The 24419-nt window shown below is 46.4% G+C and overlaps 1 protein-coding gene and 1 long non-coding RNA gene across 3 annotated transcripts in view; one reads left to right on the forward strand and one right to left on the reverse strand.

Annotated features, from left to right (window-relative positions):
- Window positions 1–2652: 2652 nt before the first annotated feature.
- LOC121042946 (uncharacterized) lies at window positions 2653–23992 on the forward strand. Its single transcript, XR_005796554.1, has 2 exons — window positions 2653–4263; window positions 22902–23992. It is a non-coding gene; the product is annotated as an uncharacterized LOC121042946 (long non-coding RNA).
- The window catches only part of ANXA13 (annexin A13), a 52247-nt gene continuing 32343 nt past the window's right edge, over window positions 4516–24419 (reverse strand). For both annotated transcript variants that reach the window (XM_040494365.1, XM_040494366.1), the window contains 8 exons: window positions 20892–21062; window positions 18552–18585; window positions 18123–18202; window positions 17453–17521; window positions 16696–16797; window positions 11706–11781; window positions 8272–8384; window positions 4516–5102 (listed from right to left, as the gene is read on the reverse strand). In XM_040494365.1, coding sequence (XP_040350299.1) covers window positions 4983–5102; window positions 8272–8384; window positions 11706–11781; window positions 16696–16797; window positions 17453–17521; window positions 18123–18202; window positions 18552–18585; window positions 20892–21062 — 765 coding nt within the window. In that variant the 3' untranslated portion in view covers window positions 4516–4982. The remainder of the gene's footprint in view (window positions 5103–8271; window positions 8385–11705; window positions 11782–16695; window positions 16798–17452; window positions 17522–18122; window positions 18203–18551; window positions 18586–20891; window positions 21063–24419) is intronic.

Raw genomic sequence — 24419 nt, forward strand, 5'->3', positions numbered from 1 at the left:
CCTTTGATATGATGTGGTAGGAATGGCACTTTCCCTCTGTGATCTTCCTCCCCAAATCCCCAGTCTATTCATGAGAAAAAAAAACCAGACAAACCGAAACTGAGGAACATTCTGCCTGCCCAGTACTCGCCCTAAACTGTCAAGCTCAACAAAAACAAGGGAAGTCTGGGGAACTGTCGCAGTCTAGAGGAGCTTAAGGGGCATGAAGACTAAATGCAATGTGATAGTCTCATGGCAATCTAGTACAGAAAAATGACATTAGGTAAAAACTACAGAAATGTGAATAAAGCTTCATTCAATTATAATGTATCCATGTTAGTTCATCAGTCATGACAAATGTTCCATATTAATGTTAGCACTATGAGACACTGGGTGTGGGGTATATGGGAACTCTGTAATATACTCACACCTTTTTCTGTAAGTCTAAAATGTACAGAAATAAAAATAAAATAAAAAGTTTATTTTGAGAAATCGCCCCAACCCCTGTTGCCACTTCTCTTCTTTCTCCTGACCCTATGTTTCCCAACATATTAGTCTGCATCCTGTGCCTTGGTCATGCAATAAATTGCAGTGACACTAACAGGCAGCCTTCACATATCTCTGAATTCAATGTGGTAGCTCTTGCTTGTTGGCATGAAGAGTTCTGGTTTTCCAGCACCCTTGTTTCTTGGCTTATCTAGTTTCTCGGGGCTTATCTGAGGCATTTTTATTGGCTATAATATGTCTGAGAAATAGTTTGTTTGCAGCTTAGTGGAGACTTGTGCATTGTCTCTTGCTGCTGGAGGAGACAGACTGCATTCCTAGGTCAGGGACACATTGCCCTCCACGTGAGGATGGCAGAATCTTCCAGGGCTGTCACATCTAATTCTGATGACGCTGACATCTTCCTGAAGGCAGCCTGGGTAGCCCTCTTCTGCTTCCTTGTGCTTCTTCACCATCTATCTCCTTGAATGTGATAAAACCTCTGTTTCATCTTCTGGAGCATTATTCCCATCTCCTTTTTCCTCTTAATCTTTGCTTTCAAGTATTCTCCTAAGAATAGATGTGCGACGGGGGCGCCTGGGTGACTCAGTTGGTTGGGTGTCCGACTCAGGTCGTGATCTCACAGTTTGTGGGTTCGAGCCCCGCGTCGGGCTCTGTGCTGACAGCTCAGAGCCTGGAGCCTGCTTCGATTCTGTGTCTCCCTCTCTCTCTGCCCCTCGCCTGCTCACACTCTGTCTCCCTCTCTCTCAAAAATAAACATTAAGAAAATGTTTAAAAATATTAAAAAAAAAGAATAGATTTGCGAGGATTGATTATATGGCTGTATAAGGTACCAAGAGGGGCAGAACTTAAAGTGTTTAGAATTAGAAGCTGATAACAAGGCATTCTGTCTAGGGAAGATCTCTTGAATATCCCCTCTTAGGTAAAAGGGGTTACTTACCGTTCCAGGACCACTCCATATGGTAGCTCTGTGCAAATTAGCAGGAAGTACCCTCTCTAGGCAGCAGCTAGCTACCTCTCTAGTTTCAGCCCTGCAGGCAAAATCTGATGGGGAAATTAGGACTGGATTTCAGGTCCCAAACGTCTCCTCAGCTAGTCAGCCTTGTGCAGTAGACAACATAAACAACTATTCATTATGACCCTGAATGTATGGTAGGTAATAATCCATTGCAGGGAAGAGTGTTCAGGATAACCACTTCTTATGTGAGTACCTGGAATCAGGGTTCAAATTGTCTTGGGAGTCCTCTGGAAGAAAGGGGTTAAGACCCATGCCAAGTGGAGTGCTGGACTTGGCTCTTATTGGTTCATGAGGTTTAATTATTAACTTTTCAGGAGTTTTATGAGTTAGTTATTAAGCCTAGTGATTATTAAAAATTTAAGTATACAAACTTACAATTAAATTATATTGATACAAATGTAGTGAAAACCCAAAATTTATTACTTCCTAATTATTTGCTATATTTTACTATCATCTATGCTCTTGAAGTTATTTACATCTATCGTATCTGTATGGCGGAGATAGTACATACTGGTGTGCTACCGCTCATCTCCTGACTCTGTTCAGTGACATCATGTCAATAGCTTGAAATTGACCGTGGTGGCCACAGAAATAAGCAAATGCTATAAATCAGCTCCCACTCCCCCAGAAAAGGGAAAAGCAGAGAGATGGGCTGGGACCCACAAATGTTAGGGGTGGGCCTACAGGACGAGAACCACTTGGGACTCCCAGAGATCCTGAGAGGAACTGGGAGGCTGGATCTCCCATGTTGGTTGGTCGGGGACTTCCTTTGCTCCTCAAAGGAACATTAGCTTCTGCAGTGGTTCACTCAAGCAAGCGCCCCCAAGGTCTATGTTACCATGTCCGGGTGACTCAGGCTGGGTGAGCAGTGTTATGGAGCCCAATGGGGACTGGAACAGAATTTCATGGGGAAAAGTATGGCAGGTTACCACATGAACCCATGGGACCTGCTCCCTTCTGATGCAGCTCCACAGGTGGTGTTCAGACTCCTCCCCATCTATCCAAATATCTGGGGAGGAGCTGTGGCTCAGGAGAAGGGTGAGGCGTGGGGGACAGTGTCACTCAGTGGGAAGGTGACAAGGTAATGTTGCTCTCACCCTCTCTCTCTTCTAACTTTGTCCTTTCTTTCTCCCCTGAACCCCCTCCACAGGCAAGCCCTGCCTTTTGACAGCTCTGGGAACAGGGGTCTTGGGTAACGGTGAGGTGGGACTTGCGCAGGGCAAGGGTGTGTGGAGAGGAGAAGCAGGAAATTCCTGGTCTGCCATGGGGTGGGGCATTCCTGGGACAGACCAGCTCAGACTTCTCCTGAGGCAGCCCCCAGCCAAGCACACAGAAATGGTCTTCTGCTGTGAACAGTGAGCAGCTTTCAGCAGCTACAGAAAGAGCTACCCAGTGCCTTGCTCAGCAAAATTTTGGAGAGAGCACTTGTGGACCTGAGCTAGTGTGGCAAAGGGCTCAGGCATTAGAGTCAGAAGAACGCAGGTTTGAATTCCGGCATTTCCTGTGCAAGAACTTAAGCAAGTAAATGACATTTCCCCTCAGCCTTGCTCAGCCTGTTTCCTCGCCTGTGAAATACCTTCCTCTCCTCTGCGTGTGAGTGATGGCCTTCAACAATCTCCAACAGTGGCTGTTTTTAATAGATCTCCTTTCACTCTGTTGGTTTGTTTTTCTATCCTTACCGTGAGTTCAGTACCCAAGAACTGGTTGTCTTGTTTCTGTTTTTAAAAGCAGCTTTGGCAACAAATAAGTAAACATGAGTATGTTCTATCACTGAGCTTGGCTCTAGAAAACCTTTTTATGTGTTAAAGCTCATAATGACAACAATGACTGCTAGACTGATAAAGCAGCATGTGGAGGACACAGATGTTATCATGACTTCTTAATGTGTCAGTCCCCATTTTATAGCCACTAGAAAGGCACACCATGATATATACTTTTATACTGAGAGTTTGGGCTATCTGCTATATGTTGATTGCACCAGTCAATGGCTAAGGCCCCAAACTGATCATGTTTCTCACTCCTTAAACATCTCCAGTGACCCCCCCATTGCCCAAAGGACCGGGCCCACGCTTGGCAGGCAAAACCATTGCTAATGTGATCCAAACAAACTTTTCAGCAGCTTCGTGGCCTGCCTCCCCAACCCTCTCCCTCCTTTCACCGCATCTATGCCCAGGAGAATGGATTTCACCACTTCCTGAACATATCCTGCTCCCTCATGCTTCTGAGCCTCTGCTTTTACCCTTCTTATTTTGTTTCTCTGGAGAACATTCTTCCACATTCTTCAACATCCAGCATTAATACATCTCTGTGAATTATTCCCCAATTCCTTCAGGCAGACCTGTGTGTACCGTCTTTTTGCTAATGGGAAGAGAGCTTTACCTGCCTATATTAACTTACAGCATTCTGTTGAATACAGAGGCATCGGTCTACATTACTGGCCTGGGAATGAACTCTCCAGTTTCTTCAACTGATACATGGGAGTAATAGTAACCTTATAGGGCTGTTGAGAGGATTAGACATGAAAGTGTGCTACTGAGCAGTGCCAGACACAAATAATCGCCCAATGAATGATAACTGTAATTATTGGATCAAAGTGTCCATGTTCTCTTGACAGACCCCTCTACATCTAGTAACTCATGGCTGTGAGACAAACATCTTGAACAGAGATTCTATTGGTGTGGAACCAATCCATTTGAGAGTCAGACCATTGACCTTGATCCTGTTGGCACCATGCCCAGCCTAATTGTATTTGAAGATCAGAGGTAAGGCTCAAGTGGGTCAAATGTCTAGAGAAATAAGAAGAACCATTTATACAAGGTAGCCATGAATCTTACCCCTAGTTACATTCCACACGGGCACCTCAATTGTTTCCTTACTGCTAGCCTTGATTGTTATCTTTGGTGGTTATTAATTAAAGTTGTTATATGCCTTTCCCACATATGTTTGAATTTCACAAGTCATATACTTCCAGGACAAGAGCCAAAACGAATCAACCCAGTCTTTGGAAAAGCAGCTGATGGGGGCATAATCCACTTTAATTAACATTGAGCATTTGAGATTGAACGCACAGAAGGAACACTGATGAATTGGTTAATTTTGTCTTCCCTGTACCTTAACCATTCAGTCTTTACCCGCCTCTATTTGATACATACTCTTCTGAATGTTTTGTTACAAGTATAGTGTTTTCATCAACTGCGAATTTCATTTGTGCTCAGAAAGCATTCAGGTTGCCACGCTAAAGGAAAGCTGAGAGGCAGCTCAGATACTTGCTAAGCCAGCATTCAGGGTGACCTGCACAAGTGTCTTGAGGCTGCTGCCCTTCACCTAAACAGCTTGGCCTGGCCACAGTATTCGAGCTGGCAAGAAAATAAGCCAGAACTCTTCAGTACTTTTTGTGCTGGAGTCACATTTGCACATATGGTTTGAAATGGGCTCTTGACAAAGGTGGCTCCTCCCCGTCCTTCCACTGCTCTGGCTTGCTTCAGTGCAAGAGGGCCACCAGCAGTTTCTGGAAGTCCCCAGACGTGTCTGAGCAGACCATGTCAGACAGAGACTTCTGATACTTCTCTTGGAACTTTGCCTTTATCCCCTGAAGGTCCACCTGTAGGAGAAATGACGACAGCAGTGAGGACAAGGACATCTATAGGGTGTTCACTATGAATGCAGGTGGGCACTGTTCTGAATACATTACCCTCACTTGCTCCTGTATGCCTCAACACAACCCTTGGAGGTAGGGGCTATCCCTGTTATGACTATTATTTTATGGATGGGAAAGGAAAGCCGAGTCCAGCTCCGGTTACAGAGGTGAATATATATATATATACATATATATATATATATGTATATATATATATCCCAGTATAAATTTATTTATGGACACAAAAACTTGAGTTTCAGATGATTTTTATGTATTACAAAATATTTTTCCCTTGAGTTTTTTACAGTCATTTAAAAACGAATCATTCGGGGCGCCTGGGTGGCGCAGTCGGTTAAGCGTCCGACTTCAGCTCAGGTCACGATCTCGCAGTCCGGGAGTTCGAGCCCCGCGTCGGGCTCTGGGCTGATGGCTCAGAGCCTGGAGCCTGCTTCCGATTCTGTGTCTCCCTCTCTCTCTCTGCCCCTCCCCCGTTCATGCTCTGTCTCTCTCTGTCCCCAAAATAAATAAACGTTGAAAAAACAAAAAAAAATTAAAAACAAAACAAAACAAAACAAAACAAAAAAAAAAAAACGAATCATTCTTAGGTAGCAAGCCTATATAAAAACAGGCACACCTGCAGGTCACAATTTGCTGACTCTTGGTATAGGGTTAAGAAACGTATCAACACAGAGATTTGAAATGAAGCTTTTTTTTTTTTCCTTCTTGTACCCTGATCAGCAAGGCCATTAATGCCAATCAATACAATTCAAATCGATACCAATTTGTAGGACTTATTTTCGACCTAATTCATTGAAAGCTTGAAAAACCTGGGTGCTGGAAATGGGCAGAGGACTCAGAAGGAAAACAAATAAGAAGACTGTTCCACTCCAGATATTCTTAGAACCTAGTGAGGGAGACAATACTGGCAACAGAAAAGATGTAAGCACAGAGAGAACACAGTGTGTCTCGTAAAAGAAGCAGAGAGCTCTCTTCAACCAGGAGTTGTGTTCTTTTTATAATTTTTAAAACTTTAGACTCTATCGTGCATTCCAGACAGATCCACAACCCGTCATTCAGCCTTCTGGTTCTTTTTCCTCCTGCCCCAGTTGGAGGGATGAACTAAGAAAGAAGATGAGAGCAGAAGGCAGGGGAACGAAGGATTGTGCCAAGCGGATGCTGAGCAGGAGGGAGACTCCGGCAGGATGTTGCCTGTGCCCCCTCCCCGTCCCCCGACTTGTCCGCTACTTGGCTGGGGGAGGGGGCAGGACGGTGTCAGTCAGTGTGGGGGTGGGATGGGGCACACCGGGGTTCTGTTCTAGTATTATGGGGCTTTGGAGAGATGAGGGTATGGCCAATATATCTGGCTGGGCCTGAAGCATTCCAAGGAGATGCTTAGTCTCCTAAACTATCCCAGGACATGTGGCCAATACTAAGATGGGACAGAGCTCTGGTGGGCCCTCCAGAATGTTCCAACCCTCTGGGGTCTTTCAGAACCCCCACCCTGCTCCGTGTTGCGCATGCTTCTATGAGCCTCAGAATCTCTTGAGACTTTGGCAGGAGCATGGGGGGATGGAGATGGTTTGCTAAGAGACAGAGAGACAGAGACCGTGGACATCTGGAGAGACAGTGGAGGAGAGAACTCAGGAGAGTGGCGGAGAGATGGGGAAGGGAAGGAAGGGAGAGCAAGAGAAACAGACAGTAAGCCAGAAGAAAACTATGAACAGTGGAGGGGGAGGAGAAATTCCTGGAACAGAAATAAAAACGAAAGAACGGTCTTGTTGCTAAGTTATATTTAAAAATGGTGTCAGATGTTAAGTATTATTTGTCAAAGCCATGGGCCAGGATTTGGGTTGGGATCTGTCCCCCTTCATTTAACAATTTTTTTTTTTTTTTTTTTTGAGGGAAGATGTCTGTGGTTTTTCAAGTGCTCAGTTACACTTCATTCTCCAAGGCTTCTCCCACTGCGGTCGAGATGCCATTTCCCCTTCACTTGTCTCCTCCTTCCCTCTGTGACCCGTGTGCCAGAGCATTGGTGCTGAATCTCGACAGCTGCTCACAGGCCGTGGGTGCTCATCTCCCTCTTTCTTACAGTCATGCATTCCCAAAGGTGGGCGATATCGCTCCCAACAGGGCAAAAATGCATTCTTAGAGGGTGAAAAGAACCTTAATCTTTTTATGTCAAAACGCGCGCGTGCACACACACACACACACACACACAGGCGCGCACACGCGCGCACATACATACAGAACAGAATCTATAGATGTGTTTACTGAACACAATATATACATACAGAATATGACAGAATATGTGTAAACGGAACATAAACAGATACAAAGTCCCTCTGTGGTGTTCATGTTTTGGGCGAGTGGCAATTAGGAAAAAACTGGGCCCCAAAAGGCTCCTTAGTGGGACGATTACTACTAATAATTTTAAAAAAGGTTGAGGGACGCCTGGGTGGCTCAGTCGGTTAAGCGTCAGACTTCCGCTCAGGTCGTGATGTTGCGATTCGTGAGTTTGAGCCCCGCATCGGGCTCTGTGCTGACAGCTCGGAACCTGAGGCCTGTTTCAGGATCTCTCTCTCTCTCTCTCTCTCTCTCTCTCTCTGCCCCTCCCCTGCTCGTGCTTTGTCTCTCTCTCTCAAAAGTAAATAAACATGAAAAAATTTTTTTAAAAAGGTTGAGAAATACTGTCTTGTACTGATGTGTCTTTTGTGCAAAGCTGTGCTTCTGTGGTGTGTTTAATTAAAGGCCTGGCTGGGGAGCAAGGCAGTCATTTGCTCATTGTCTCTGCTGCTGGGTGACCTCGTCCGTCCCCATCCTTGCAGTGTCTCTGGTCCGTCTTCCTTACAGTGGAGCCGAGTGTGGGCTGCACTCCCCCAGGTCCCCGTGCACAGGCCCCGAGCTCTCTGGAGCCACACATGGCAAAAATAGAAGCAACTATCATTATTGTATTTTTATAAAAAGAAACAGATTGAAGCATGGCACAAGGTCTTCCACAAAGTCTGGGAAGGCGAGGGCTGTCTCTGTTTCACTTTTTCTGTAAATAAACCCTTAAGAAAAACTTTGTTGATGACATCAGCGGTGGCCAAAAGAGAAGTGGTGGCCCACGTGCTGGGAGTGGAGTGTGTCTTACCTCAGCCCTGGTCACGATGATGTGAATTAGTGTCTCCTCATCGGTGCCTGCACCCTTCATGGACTTGTACAGACGGTCAGCAAAATAGCCCTCCTGGTCCCGGGCACACCTCACTGGGCAGGACGAGGGACAAGAGAAGGTGAGGCTTTTACATGTTGTTGAAGAACATGGAGACCCTCCGAAGGAACAGAGCTGCCCCCCCCCCGTATCACCTGGCTGTCCTTGGAGCTGACTCAGTTGTGAGACAGGTGTTTGAAAGGAGCAGACTTCACACTCTAGTGGGATCTGGAAGATTCCCCTGGGTCAGGGCACCTGGGCTCTTCAACCAAGAACTGAGTCAAAACCCCTCTGCTGGTCCCTGAAGACCCTTCAGGGGAGGAGGAACGCTTTCCCTGCCAAATTCATGGTTCTTACCAGCAGGAGTAACTTTTCTTATCTGAATGAAATCTCTGATGCTGGCGTTGGGTTCAGAGGGGAAATACAGATTGGCTGGGGACTCTGCTGTAATAAAACTTCAGAATCTCGAAGACTCACTCAGCTGGACTGCCGCCAGGATGTGCTAAACATCTTTCCCACCCTTTGTTTTTCCTCACTGGGTTTGCTCGGTGAGTTTCATCTTGGAATCTTTTCCAAGTGCCCCACAGTCTGAGCTCTCCATCTGGGATGCGGCCTCATGAAATGTTTGATGCTGTCTACAGGCCACCTTCCTGTGTTCTTGCTAGCTGCTCTTTTCTGGTCCTCCCCTTGCCTGCCAGCTTTGATCTCATCCACAGATTAGTGAAGCACAGTGCCTCTCTACTCCTGGGGAGAAATCATTGTTCCTCTCCCCTCCTCCCATGCTTAGGGGGGCCCATCAGGACAAACACTTTGGGGAAACGAACCATTTACTCTTTAGGTGTTGGCATTTACCTAGAACACTCAACATTTTTGATGTTAGTGATTGATAGCAAGTAATACATTGAGCGTAAGTGTGGGACGTGCATCCTTGATATGTCCTGGGATGGGAACTCTTGTTTTTATGTAATTGCCAATATGATTGATGCTTCTGAGAATTGGAAGGGAACAGGATTAGGGAAGTAGCATCTAGGTGGGGGGTCTGTCTCTTTTATAGGCCATGTGGAAGCCACCAGAGTTTCAGGAGAACAGAAAAGCCCAGCCCCAGGTGTCTGACCTCTGTATCCTGAGAACAATCCAAAAAGCTGCTGGATTAGTGGTGGTTGGTGGGGGGAGCCTGTCAATTTGGGGAGTGGCATACTTGAGACTCACTTAAGACCCCCCTCCCAGGCAGGACACGTTGATGCTGAAATGCCTAATGTCCGTGTGTTCCAACCCTTCATAGGTGTCTTCTCCCCTGGCATTCCTTCTTCCTGATGTTCTGGGAAGAGATTTCTCAGCTTTTCTATTGTATGCAATCTGTGCCTGGTGAATAAGGTCTGTTGTTAGCTGCCGAAGGAATCCCTCAAGAGTCTGGATGGGGCTAGCCAGGGAAAATGTGGGCATATACCCTGTGGTATCTGGAAGGCAGGATAGCCAGCCATCATGAGGAGAAGACAATCCCTTGGGGAGCTTGTAAAAGTGCGGCTTCTGGGCTCCATTCTTGGAGATTCTAATAGGGAGCCTGAGATAGGGCCCAGGAATCTGTATTTTCACACACCTCTCTATAGGTGATTCTGGTGCAGGTGGGCCCTGGAGCCCACTGGAAAAGTGCTGCCCCAGAGCATGCAAGTGGTAGGAGTCATTTGGCCTCAAATTTAACCGTAAACCGGCATCTTTATGAGTCAGGTATGAGTGGGGGTGGGAAGTGTCTCGAAAATACAACCGTAAAGTCATGCTCTACAGCTTGTGTGGTTTATACTTAAGGTCGTTTCTAATCACTTTGAAGTTTCCTACCACCGGAGCATACCTAAGTCCTGCATTTTATGTTCCCCGTCTCCAGGGATGTGGCTTTTCCTTCCTCTGTACCCTCCTCACTCTGGTTGTTTTTGTTTTTATCTTTACTGTAACCTAATCTGCTGATTTGTTTGTTTCCACCATGGACTTGAAACTTCCTAAGAGCAAGAACTGGACCTATTTACCTCTGATCCCTTCACCAAGCGCAACCCCCAGCCCGGGTAGGTGCTAACTAAATGTTAAACAATTGAATGGTTTTGCTACTGTTAATAATATTGATAGTGGTTTATCATCATTGGTATAATCTTCTGACTGAACTCTGGTATTTTCCTGATTCTTTGCACTGCCAGCACAGAAAGGAAGAATTTGGAACCTTTGAGTCAGGCTGTTAGTGGATCTCTCCATTTACTTAAGAGACATCTTTTAAGCCCCAAGGACAGTTGTCCATGTATGTCCAGTTGGGGTCAGGAGTGACACTAGGGATGTTTAGGCCTCTCTACATCATGGTAGAGGTCAAATTAGTAGAGGCCCTGCTAATTTGAATGCAAAATGAGGACGGACTAAAAAAAATCAATTGCTGACATTGTTTAAAAAAATTTTTTAAAGCCCCCACAAAAAGGAAAACAAAAAGTTTGGCAGATAGAGCACATTTTTTAACTTCCAGGACTACTTTTTCAATTCTTCCTCTTCCGGGGACCCGTCTTTCCGTTTCTTGTGCTATTTGAGATGGTGCCCTCGACTCCTCGCCACAGGAGAGTGTGGACAATGGACAATGGCTTCATTCCGGGGCTTGCAGAAAGGAAGAAAGGAGCCTGCCAGACACAGCCCCATGCCCGTCTCTCCACTCTTTCCTGCCTATGGGCAACACCTGGAGAGAAGGTGCTGGTGTGCTCGCTTGGCACAATAAAGATCTGGTCTCCCTCCCCACTCTTTCTCAAGAGACCTCATTCATTCTAAATGTTGAAGGGAATCAAGTGGAAAAGAACACCCTCGAGCCATCAGGCATATGCAAAAACTTGTTCATAGGTTGGAAACCTGGCTGAACCACATATGGCTCCCTGAGACTAGACAATGCTGCAGCCTGTTGACAGATGCTCTTCTCGTCGACCCACGATCTTAATGAGACTGTAGTGGATGCCATGATGCATCGCCCAGAGGCCCTCTTTGGGACCAATGCACTCATTCCATCTGCGGCCTACTGGCTGCTCACAGCTGAGTCCCTCCCCAGGAATGGCCCTCCAAGGCCCTGCCTTACCCACCATTGCAAATGCTCCGGGGTTGCGGCCAGCATCCACCGGTTGCTTGGTGTGTGGTTTAAACACCTTGCCCCCTTGCCTCCTGGCTCCAGGGCTCCATGGGGGACCAGCAAAGCCCCCGCCCCCCGTTAACAGCTGCGTCATGCTTACTCTCTCCCTTACCCAATGCTGCTGAGGTGTGTTGTTCCCGAACTATTCCCTAAAGTCTTCCCACATGCAAACCTCCGACTCTGAGCCTGATTCCAGGGAGCCCACCCTAAGTCAGGGACTCTGCTAGGTTTACTTTACCAAGAGTTAAGTAGGCCTTCTGCACGTCTCCCGACGTTTCTGCTTCAATGGCCTCTTCGATGTCTTTGTTGATGAGCTGGAAGGACAATCAAAGGCCAGCCATTATCACAGGTCTTGCTCTTGGCTTTGGCACTCCTGGGGTCACTTGTCTACAAAAAGCACTAAACTCTTCCAGATTTGGTCATGTGACTTTAAGGAACCTATCCTGCTCCGTGCCTTACATTTGAGTGGGGGCTCTTATGGCTGATGACTTTTGACCCCTAATGGATTTGGTCCCTTCCTTGGATCAGGACAATTCCCTTGGCCTCAGTTTCCTCACCTGTAAAATTGGGAGTGGAAGAACAATGAATATATATTGTAAAATAATTCTTTACATCTCTATAATAGTTTAGTTTCCAATATGTTCTTAAAATTCTTTTCATTTCCAATTCTCTAGGAGGTTGTGGTTATTAATCATCTTACCCACACTTTTCTCATCTCCCATGTCCTGGGACTGGGGACTCAGCCAGTCACAGTTTGGGTGACATAAGTAGTACAGGCTGTGAAGTTCACAGCAAGGACTTGGTCCAACGTTTTTGATAGAATGGGGCTGCGTGGGCTGGAAGCCAGGGGGCTGACCATGTCAAAACGTCACTTTCCTTCACTCTGGGGGTGATTCTAAATGATCCTATATTCACCACCGGCTCACATATCACTCTGCACAGCATTACACGCTGGGTTTCTTTCCAAATATTTACAGAAGCTGAAGTTCAGAGTGTATTGTGACAATGCTTAATGCAAGTACCACCTGGGCCAAACTCAGGGCAGGCAAATAAAAGAAAGGAGAACTCTTTGTTGGGTTTGGGGAAGTGCAGTTAAGCATTAAGAATACAGAAACTTCTTTCTTAGAAGTTATTTTTTGAGGCTATGACACAACGGTGGTTCCATAAATAGTTGGGGCCTTTGAGGACACACCAGCCAGAGTGTATGTAGTTTATTCTGAAAACACTAGTAAACAAAATAGCCTTTGTGATGGACGCAAAATTGATGTGGGGGGGGGGGAGAGAGGTCGAGATGTAATGAGGTTTCTCGGTCTCCTTGTCGTGGTTTGACACCTAGAGGTCTGGTGTGGGTAAGGGACGTAGACGGTGGGGATTGGCTGGGGGCTTTCAGTTCTGTCCCTTCCTTAGTTGCTCCTGGCCTCTCTTGGGTTTGATGTGGGAGCTGGCGTTTCGAAAGGGACTGGTACCACTTTCCCATGAACAGCATTCTTGTTCTGTAGGCTGAGATTGCATTTCAAGAGGACATCTTGTTCACACGGGTCTGCATTTACTAAAAAAATAATCCTCACTTTAAACCGCTTTCTGTTTCTATTGTTAGTGCTGGGACAGCATTGCCAGGTTTCTGCTTTCTTAGTCTTTTTGCCACACAACTCCAGGGGGCACTGTTCACATTGCCCCCTCTTCTCTATCAACCTCCTGCCCACATTCCCCTCCTGGTAGCTACCAAGGCACCTCCCGGGGCTCCAGAGAACACAAATGGAAAACAATCGACTGGCCCAAGTGAATCTCCTTTGCAAATGGCAGGCTTTTCACTTCAGTTCCCGGAACACTTAATTCTTAGGGGGCTCTTTAGACAGACCAGGTTTTCTGATCTTAGTACAAAAAACATCATTGGGGTAGATTCCACACAAGCCTCAAAGGCCTCTCGTTACCAGGTAGCGTTGACCGTAGGGAGATTACTAGAAGAATAGGGGAGACATTTCTTTCTTTCAAAACCTATTCACCCATAGTGACAGCATTCTCATAGCAGAATCCTATGCCCTCTGGGTTTGGCCACGGAAGGTACAGGACTAGAGGCTCTGGAACAAGCTCAGGAACACATAGAGGACAGGAGAGAAGTGGTGACTGACGTGGTGGGGACACAGTGTGCCTGCGCTGTGGGTATGTGTACCTACAATTCATACTAAGCCCTGCGTAGGGAACTTCCTTCAGCTTTATAGCTGCACAAGCCTTTCATGTTTGGTCACCTTTGGGATGGTGATATTCCTGCCTGGTGTAGCAGGGCCGCAAACGCAGTTTCTTGGTGAGGATTTCTGGGAGCGTTAGTAGTTAAGACTCAAGCTTAGAGGGCAAAACCCTAACGTTTTCATGCCAAAAATAAAAATTCATCTCTATGCCAGGGCAAGCTACGCAACGTAATAGACTCCCATGATCTCATGCTAGCGGTTTATTGCTTTTAGCCAGAGACCCTTGTGAAAACTTATGAACTAGGGTCATGAGATCAGGGTGAACTCACAAAAATCAGTGATAAGAATCAAAACAGATGGTGTTCTGGGGAAGTTTTGGGAATAGAGGAACAGGTAGTATTTAGAGCTAGTTTCATGTAAAGAATCACTAAATCAGTAAATTATTTTATTGTCCATTTGGGCTTTGTTGGTTCACATAAGGAGACAACTAACAGTTGCTGGTGTTTACTGGACGCCTATGGCATGCCAGCACTTTATTTTTAGCACTTTATTTCTATTAATTCATTAATCTTTACTAACCCTATGAAGTCAGTACCATCGTTATCCCTGTTTGACAGTTGGGGAAACCGAGGTCCGGAATCCTTAATGACTTGCTCTGGCTCATAGAGCTAGTGGTCTAGAGCAGACCTTTGTGATTTTAACAGGCACCAGAATCAGCGGAAAGACTTGTTGAAACATACACTCTAGGACTCTCTGATTCAGTAGGTCCAGGGTGGGGAGCTGAGCATTCCCTCTCTCTTTTTTTTTAAGTTTATTTATTTTGAGGGAGAGACAGCAGGGGAGGGGCAGAGTGAGAGGCTGAAAGAGAGAATCCCAAACAGACTCTGCACTGTTAGCATGGAGCCTAATGCGGGGGTCGAACCTACCAACCGTGACATCATGACCTGAGCCGAAATCAAGAGTTGGACTCTTAACCAACTGAACCACCCAGGTGCCTCTCTCTCTCTCTCTCTCTCTCTCTCTCTCTCTCTCTCTCTTTAAATAAGAGAATTCTCATTTTTAACATGTTCGCAAGTGATACTGATGCTGCTATTTGGGGATTAATTTTGAGAACAATTGGCCTGGAGAATATCCTTGTAGGTCGTTAGCAGTTCATGTATACACACACACACACACGCACACACGCACACACGCATGCTAACATGTATGTGTGTTTCCACAGTGATCACCAATGGCAGCCATCCCCAGAAACTCCATCCATGGCCCCAGCCACGTGGGAAGAGGGTGTAGGTCATGGAGAAGTCTTCCAGCTTAGAGTCTACCCCGTTCCAGGAGCAGAGGCCAGAGGAACGCAGGGTCAGCTGGCTTTGATCATGACTCTGGGCATGATTTGAAAGCAAAAGGCCCTCCAGGCTTATATACAGTAATGATAAAATTCCCAAGCTTTATTGTCTTTTCATCTGCTGGCAACACATAGGAAATGCTATTTCGAGTGAGGAGTGGCCAGCTCCCGCCGAGGTAGAAGCTCGGGCTGGGGAATCTTGCTGTTCTCATCCACTTTCTGCTACCGGCTTGCTGTGTGGTCCTGATAAGTTACAGATGGCGCCTTACTCATAACAGACTTTCCTTGTCCAGCAGTTGTAGGTAACAATGGCTGCTTAGCCGACATTACCGTTACAGGATTGTTGTGAAATTGGAATGAGATACAGGGCACAGAAGTGCTTTGAATAGTTAAAAGCACTCTACAATTATAAAATAGGAGACCAAAAAAATCTGATACTCCACAAAAGGCTTCTTGCAATGAAAGATTGATTTTCAAGGAAGGACTCACCACTAAATGCTTTGAAGTAACTAATTCATCTTGTTGGCTTAAGATTATCATCAGATAAAAAATAATTGTAAACAGCAATTTATACACATCGTTTCAGGAGTATCTCTGAGGTATATCTCATCTGTCTTGGGAGTGGTAGGCACTCTGTTAACCCAACTATAAACTGGAATAATAGTAAGAGAGAACATTTGTGTGCTTACCACACGCCAGGTACTATTCTGAGCCTTTTACATTTATTATTTAACTTTTTTTTAATGTTTATTTTTGAGAGAAAGACAGAGAGAGACAGAGCATGAGTAGGGGAGGGGTGGAGAGAGAGGGGGAGACACAGAATCCTAAGCAGGCTCCAGTCTCCGAGCTGTCAGCACAGAGCCCGACGCGGGGCCCCGAGCTCATCATGAACAGTGAAATCATGACCTGAGCGCAAGTCAGACGCTTAACCGACTGAGCCATTGGGGCTCCTCTGTATTATTTAACTCTTGAAAGAAGCCCAAGAGGGTGTGACGATGAAGATTATTGTCCCATTTTACAAATGAGGACAGAGAGTCTGCCAGTGATAGGACATGGATTTGAACCTGGATGTTGACTCTAGGGCTTTGCTCTTCACCTTGACACTCCTCTGCTTTCCTAGCCTCTGCTGTTAAGCAGGGGTTCCCAACCTTGGCACTACATTTGGAGCTGGATAAGCCTTTGTTGTGGGGCTGTCCTGTGCATTGTAGGATGTATAATAGCCTTGACCTACTAGGTGCTCTTAGCGTTGCCTCCCCAACACCCAAGGTGACAACCCAAATGTTTCCAGACATTACCAATTATTCCTTGAGGTGGGGAAGAAGCAAAATCATCTCTGATTAAGAGCTGCTGTTGTTGGGGCGCCTGGGTGGCGCAGTCGGTTAAGCGTCCGACCTCAGCCAGGTCACGATCTCGCGGTCCGTGAGTTCGAGCCCCGCGTCGGGCTCTGGGCTGATGGCTCAGAGCCTGGAGCCTGTCTCCGATTCTGTGTCTCCCTCTCTCTCTGCCCCTCCCCCGTTCATGCTCTGTCTCTCTCTGTCCCAAAAATAAATAAACGTTAAAATAAAAAAATAAAATAAAAAAAAAAAAAAAAAGAGCTGCTGTTGTAAAACACCCCCACAGTTCCTTATCCCTGATCTGGACTTCTTTTGGAAATAGTAGTTTTGGTGTGAACTCCATTGCCCTGGTGCTTGTTTACTTACAATCTGGTAGGCTTGAAAGGTGGCCCGTAATTGCTTGTGGCTCCTCTTGGCCAAGACTTCATTGAAGGCAAGCTCATCAGTGCCCCAGCGGTCCTCCCCTGCCTGCAGAACAAATGCAAACATTTTGGAAAAGCCTTTTGCTTAAAAGACTGAATATACTGTTCTATGACCAGGCCTTGCTTACAGGCAGTTCGAAAATATGCACTGAATAGAAGTCAAATTGATCAACTAAGCACTATACCTGAGAGTTTACTTCACACATCTATTTATAATATTTATACCTTCCTTGTTCCAAAATGGACCTGAAGCAGTAAACTCTGAAATGCAAGAATAGGAACAATTCTTTTTTTTTTCTTTAATTTTTATTTATTTTTGAGAGAGAGAGAGGGAGAGAGAGAGAGACAGACTGTGAGCCAGAGAGGGGCAGAGAGAGAGAGGGAGACAGAACCCGGAGCAGGCTCCAGGCTCTGAGTTGTCAGCCCAGAGCCCGATGCGGGGCTCGAACCCACAAACCGTGAGATCATGACCTGAGCCGAAGTCGGACGCTTAACCGACTGAGCCACCCAGGCGCCCCAAGAAAAGGAACAATTCTTACAGGTTCACAAAGACTGTATATATTGAAAATATTTTCAAGATCATACTTCTTTCTCAAGAAACTCCCATTTGCATGAAACAGAGGAATATTTGCTGAAAATAGTGCTAAGAAACTTTAAAAAGGACAAAGAATTGGCAGGGACTGGTGCATCTGTGCACTTACATCATACAGATCCTTGGCATCCCGACCAGCTAGATCTCTGTCCACCTCATCTCCTTCATCACGATTAGCCTAGAAAAATTGACACGTTGTTATTAACTTGAGTTCCCACTTGACCACAGAAAACAAAAAGAGAAAGTCCTGGAAAGCTGGGGGTGATTGCAGAAGGGTGGTCTGGAGGAGATGGAACCTGGCAAAGTGGCAGTGTTGCTCTTTGCTGCCATCTTTAGGCACAACTGATAAGCAGGGTCGCTTCTGAAACAACACTGGAGTTTTTCTCTAGAAATCAGGGTGGCTCACAAACCCCACTGACCTCTAAGCAGGCTGAAAGCAACCTCGTGATGTTCCCTGGAGTGACTCCATTGGAAAGCTAATAGTGATCCTTTCAAAATATCTTACTTCACCTCTCGGGGGTTCCCAGTGCTGAAGAACCCTGAAACTTGGTCATGGAAGGTTCTGAATTCTAACCTGAGCCCTGTGTGGCCAGCAGAATCCTGAGTGGTCCGACCCTTATATGACCCCTTCCCTTGAGTGCGGCTAAGACCTGTGAATATAAGCTGTCACTCCCACGATGTTATGTTAATATAAAAAGGAGATTTTACAGGTGCAATTAAGGTCTGTAATTAGTTGCGTTGATCAAAGGAGATATTCCCCTTGGTGGGCCTGATCTTACCTGTAGCAGGGACACCAGAATTTTCTTTAGGGTTCCACTTGTATCAGCTTTGACATCTGATTCAAGGCTCCTGTCAAACACTTTCGAAGAAGAAAAAGGGAGGAGAGAAAGCAGATGATTTCATTTCCCAGAAGTATTTTGAAAGGAACATTCTTTTTTTTTTTTTTTAATTTTTTTTTTCAACGTTTATTTATTTTTGGGACAGAGAGAGACAGAGCATGAACGGGGGAGGGGCAGAGAGAGAGGGAGACACAGAATCGGAAAGCAGGCTCCAGGCTCCGAGCCATCAGCCCAGAGCCCGACGCGGGGCTCGAACTCACGGACCGCGATATCGTGACCTGGCTGAGGTCGGACGCTTAACCGACTGCGCCACCCAGGCGCCCCGAAAGGAACATTCTTTATCCAAAGTCAGAACAAAAGGTCACTTACACCTTTGGTAGGCTTCTTTAATGGCCACGATCTCCTAGGAAGGGTAATAAAACAAAAATCAATACTCCGAGGTGGGGTTGATCAGTAGGAGACACAGAGATACACAAGGAAATGGCCAGAACCTGTCTCCAGGCACAGGATGCCTCCGTGACTTCCTCCAAAGAGAGCCATCCTATGGCTCAGGGCCTAGGCCTGGGGCAGGTCCCTGGAGGTGTGAAGAAGCCCCTGGGTGCAAACATCTCAAACCACACACCAAACACATGCATACATTCTCCTTAGTTAAAAGCAAAACTACCCCAGCTCAGCTAATGTCTTTGCTGCCTCCTCACTCCGTCTCACGCTCCCATCTCTACTCAGGTGGCTAGTGTCACACAGTGGGTATCTTCCCAAGCATTTGTCCTTGCATTTGTATACAGATAGGTGTGCTACTGAAAACATATAGAATTGTTTTGTGTATGTGTTTCCAAAGTGGAATACTGTATGTGTTGTTCTTGGACTTATTTTTTCACTCAGTAATGTGTCTTGGGGATCCAGCTACGCTTATCCGTAGTCACCTAGTGTTTTTTAGGTGGATACAAAACGTCCCAGCCTACAGCAAGCCACGGTTTATTTAGTGAGCCTCGGATGGATGTACATTCAGGTTGCTTCCAATTTTTTCCCTACTGGACACAAGGCTTCATGCAGTAATCCATGTGCTGCGTGCAGGGCTGCAAGTTTCTCTCTGGGGTGTGTACTGGGAAGATGTGCTTTGTGTTTCAATGACTCAGGCTAAGTGGCCCCGTCAGGAGCTGCCTCAGTTTACATTTAGGCCAGCAGTGTCTAGGAGCAGGTGTTCCCCAGATGTTCACTGGCAAACTGTTTAAGAGTTAGCAGCAGGCCAGGGAAAAGGCAGTGGGGACAGTGGGACGGGGGGAGCCTGGGGGGCCGGAGGATGTAGGAGTTGGTGGGAGCTGATCATTTGTGTCCATGAAGCTCTTTCTTTTCTTCTCCTTCTAACCCACTTCCAGGATGTGCCTGAACCCAAGACCTGCTCTCTCCCTACTTTTCTTTTTATTGTCAGATCGATTTGATTGTGGGGGAGAAAAAGAGCTTGTTTGTTGTTTGAGAGCAGGGCTTGAAAGAAACTAGGCTGAGGGGGAACCACATGTGGTCAAGTGAGATTAGAAAAATAATGATCAGAACCTTCTTGCCAAGGCAGCCTGCCGACTACCCTAATATTGGACGCCTCCTGGCTGGGACTGTGGAGCCTCTGGAAGGTGGGGGACCTCGACCGGGAACACCGTATAACTGCAGGACCGGACTGATACCATCCTCCTTCGCTGACCCTTCCTGAACAAAAACTCCTTGAAATGGAGGGTTTTTATTATCTTGTGGAAAGAAAAGAAGTCCAGGGATGCTGAGGAAAGGGGTTCAGGGGTTTGGAGAAATGTGCTGGACCCCACAGACTGAGCAGAAGGAACCAACCCAAGGTCATCTACATGCAAGGCTTTTAAAGTATTGTTTTAGCATCAGAGATCTGTTGAAGTTTTTCCTTGCTGTTGGCTCCAAACACTGCTTCTGTTTCCTACCTGGAGGCCTCAAGGATGTTGGGGACTTTCTGGCTTTTTCCTTGCTGGACTTCCCCCATTCTACATGATGAGTGGTTGCAGCAGAGAGTTGGGTCTCCAAATAATGATTTGTGGACCCTCTCTACTCGTGACGAATTCCTTGGCCCTCATGGCTTCTGGAACCAAAGATGAAGGAGCTTCGACTAAAGCCTTAACAAAGGCTCTTTTCAGCTCCTGAAATGGCAGCATGTGCCCAGGGACAGGGGGAGAGGTCTGCTGATAGAAGTAGATGGAAACCTCCAGGAAGGTGCTGGCAGCCACGAGAGGTGTTCACGGGGATCCCCTCTGCACCGACTGCTTCCCTGCCTCTTTATGGTCCTTTTTGTACTCTATGCTAGATGACAGCCATGGACAAGGCAGCTGCACAAACACGCTTAGCCCATTTATTGCATTATTTGTGCCGAAGACCTGCAAAGTCAGGCTGGGTGGAGGAAAGCAGAATCTTGCCTCCTGCATATAAAACTATGCATTCCTTTCAGAAATACAAAATCTGCGTTGACACAGCTGTTCTGGAAGGATCTATTCTGTCAAGCCAGAGGCGGAAACACGAAGACTGACAGCTGGAAGATTGGAAGAGGGATCTCTCCTGCACGTGCCAAACAGACATGTTTCTGTCCAGACACTTGGACAATGGAATGTGAGGTGCAGTTTTCCTTCTGGTGCTGCAACCCTCTCTGCTGGGCATCTGGATGCTCCTTCAGGGGCTGGGGCTGAGGGCTTGGCTGGCACTCACCTTATTGGTTCTTGTGCACAGGACCTCGATGATCACTGCCTCATCTGTGCCCAGACCCTTCATGGCCTTTTGCAGCTGGCGGGCATCATACTCGCTGGGGCGGTCCAGGAGGGCCAAGGCTGTCTTCTCAAAGCTTCCACTCAGTTCGCTCTTGAACACCTCCTCCAGGTCCTGGAGGAAGATAGCGGGAGCCCTGACTGGGGAATGGCCCAAAGCAGAGGACAAGCTTCCCGCTGCATGGCCTCAGGGTCAACAGGAAGATTGCCAAGGACACATGGGGAAGGGGAGTGAGCTGGGCAGAGCTCTAGTGACATGAGTGACCTGCTGTGGAGGACAGTCGTCACTGTGACTTCCTCTGGGACTGGCAGAGAGGCAGAGAAGATCCCTTGCTCAGGGTTGGAAACCCCAAAGATGAATCACAATAACAAACAGCATTTGCTGGATAGTTTAGGGTTCAGAGAGCCTTCTCGCTGAACTCCAGAATAGCCCTGGCAGGAGAGGGGAGAGGTATTGGCATCATTTCTATTTACTGACCTCAAAAAAATGAAGGACTCCCCCCCCAAACACTTGCGCGACTAGAAAGGCCTGTAACATGAGTTTGTTGTCTCTGGAGGATCAGATCATTTGTCATCCAAATTTAAATGGTTCTTGTTTTGTTTTAGAGAGAGAGTGAGTGGAGGAGAGGGCAGAAGGAGAATCTCAAGCAGGCTCCACGCTCAGCATGGAGCCCAACGTAGGGCTTGATCCCACACCCTGGGATCATGACCTGAGCCAAAATCAAGAGTGAGACGCTCAACTGACTGAGCCACCCAGGCCCCCCTGAGGTGGTTTTGAGAGTGAATGGGGGAAATAATAAACTAGCAGTAATTACAGCGGCATAACACGAATAAACGAGGGCCACCCTGGGCAAACCAGATGTGTAGTCACTTCGGTTAACTTGTTAAATCTGGACAGGGACACACGTGGGAAAGCACTCAGGTAGGGAGAAGAAATGAAATACATTAAGGAAGAAATGAAGTATATGAAATGCCCACTGGCGTCTGTTTTTAGCAAGTGTCCATCTTCAAGGATGTTTTTTGGGAGGTGCGGTCTTATAGGTGAACTGCCTGCTCCTACCTGTGTATCTCTGACATGATGGGTTAGTGACAAAAGGGACAAAAATTGGTGTTCAGTCTAACTAGTGTCGCCAATGTCCCAACTTCAGTGAAGGACCTTGAAGAGGGAACCTCGTGTCCAGATGTGGGTCAGACTGGGGACTCATGGAGCAGTTAGCAGCTTAGGAACTCAAATTACATCACGGAGTAGGTGTGGCCACTCAGCAGTGTGGCATGATGGGTAATGACATGATCACAGCAGCTGTGTGACCTTGGAAATGTACTTTAACCAATTGTCAGTTTCCTTCTCTGAACAATGGGGGTCTGATGGACTCACCTCTTTTTTTTTTAATGTTTATTTTTTGAGAGAGAGAGAGAGAAAGACAGAGCACGAGCAGGGGAGGGGCAGAGAGGGACGGAGACACAGAATCCAAAGCAGGCTCCAGGCTCTGAGCTGTCAGCACAGAGCCCAACTCTGGGCTTCAACTGACAAACCTTGAGATCATGACCTGAGGGGAAGTCCAACGCTCAACCGACTGAGCCACCCAGGCACCCCAATAGACTCAACTCAGGGTTGTTGGGAGAATTAACTGAGACAATCCATGTAAAGCCCAAGCCTGGAACACTTTAAATGTTCAGTAAGTGGGTATTACTATTATTCCACCCTGAAAGGAACTTTCTAAGAGAAGGCTAATCAACTGTTTCTTTTATGAACCTCTGAGCTCTGAGCCTGGGAAAAAAACCCGGAAGATTTTGCCTAATGAGTGGGGTTTGCAGTCTTATGTGGGGGCCGTGGTATCACTGCCTCTGTCTTCAGGCAGCTGCTCCATCTAACACTGCATCCTCTAAAGGCAGGCCTTTGGTCAGTACTCTACAGTGTGGACCCATCCAAAGACTGGAAATGTTTTTTTTTCAGGTCAGGTGGGCATTGCGTAGAACTTCAGAGAAGAGAAACGCCAGCTGCCTACTCTTACAAGCCACAAGCATGAAAACAGATCCTTGTGTGTTTACATTCTGTTTGGACACAGAAGCCGGCTCAGGATATCTCAGCTCTAATCCCGGTTTTCCGGCTCACCAGCGGTGTCACCTTGGGATTCGAGTTCTCTTTGGAGCTCGGTTGCCATGGGGACTTTGATTTGTCTGTTTCTAACATCTTTGAGCTTCAGATGTGATTCTAGACCACCTCCTTGGCAGTCTCAACTGTCTGAAACAGCCACGAACTGGAAAGTAAGCAAAGATTGGCACGTGTTGGTATTGCAAAGTTTGGTGCTAGAGCATGCCTACTTTATCTTTAGCAGAGCGCCTAAGTCCTCACCTCGAACTCATTTACTCTGCTTTACACTCAAGTTTAAGAAGCCTGTATCTGACTTTCCATGTCAGTAGGGTGGGGGTACACATAGCACTTGAGAGGCTGCTACAGTTAGGCGTGCCGGCAAGCATAAAAGTTCAACGTCATTCAATTCAATTCCATGCAGCTGAGCTGAAGATTCACGGACTTTCATCAATGTCATCAAGGAATGACACTGACAAGCCTGATTCTGAAGAGAGAAGCAGAAAAACTGTAAAAGTGCAGCCATGTGGGCCACTTAGTGTAGAAATAAATAGCTCCTCTCGTGGCAATGAGTTCTTCAGGAGTGGACATTGGCCCTGGAGTCAGAAGACTGGGATGGGAGTGTCAGTTCTTTTTCTTACTAAGTGTGTGTGATTTTGCTTGAGTCATGGAAACAGAGGAGCTCCAGGTTTCTTCTCTATAAAATGGAAACAATCGTACCTAGGATAGCTTCCCTTTACTGATATGTGCTGCCGTTAGCCTGTTCGATTCTCTCAGCAACCTGAGAATTACATTTCATTCTGTATGTGAGGACACCAAGGCCTAAAGAGATTATTGTCTGCCCAACGTCAAATAAGTAAGAAAACCCATCTCTATATCTATTTATACATGGAGGGATTGAAACTGTAAAGGTTTTATAAACATGTATTAGAATACAGCATGATAATTAATATTCATTTTGCACGCTGATAATTCTAATGACAGTAAAAAGTGGTTAAATTGTAGGGGCACCTGGGTGGCTCAGTCGGTTAAGCATCCGACTCTTGATTTCAGCTCAGGTCATGATCTCACGGTTCATGAGTTCAAGCCTCCCATCAGGCTCTGTGCTGACAGTGCGGAGCCTGCTTGGGATCTCTCTCTCCCTCTCTTTCTGCCCCTCCCCTGCTCTCTCTCCCTCTCTCTGTGTCTCAAAAAACAAACAAACAAAAAAAAAAACACAAACCTAAAAAAAAAAGAAAAGGTTAAATTGTGTTCATCTTATATTAATAAAGAAAATAGAAAGCCTACTGCATACTTAAAAAAAATCGATACATAACAACATCAACAACAACAAAACAAATGAAAGAAAAGACACATGAAGAAAGAAAAAAGTGGTCATGCTTA

The sequence above is a fragment of the Herpailurus yagouaroundi genome, unplaced genomic scaffold (genome assembly GCF_014898765.1).
Source record: "Herpailurus yagouaroundi ecotype Mexico unplaced genomic scaffold, PumYag 186, whole genome shotgun sequence".
NCBI classification, from domain to species: domain Eukaryota; kingdom Metazoa; phylum Chordata; class Mammalia; order Carnivora; family Felidae; genus Herpailurus; species Herpailurus yagouaroundi.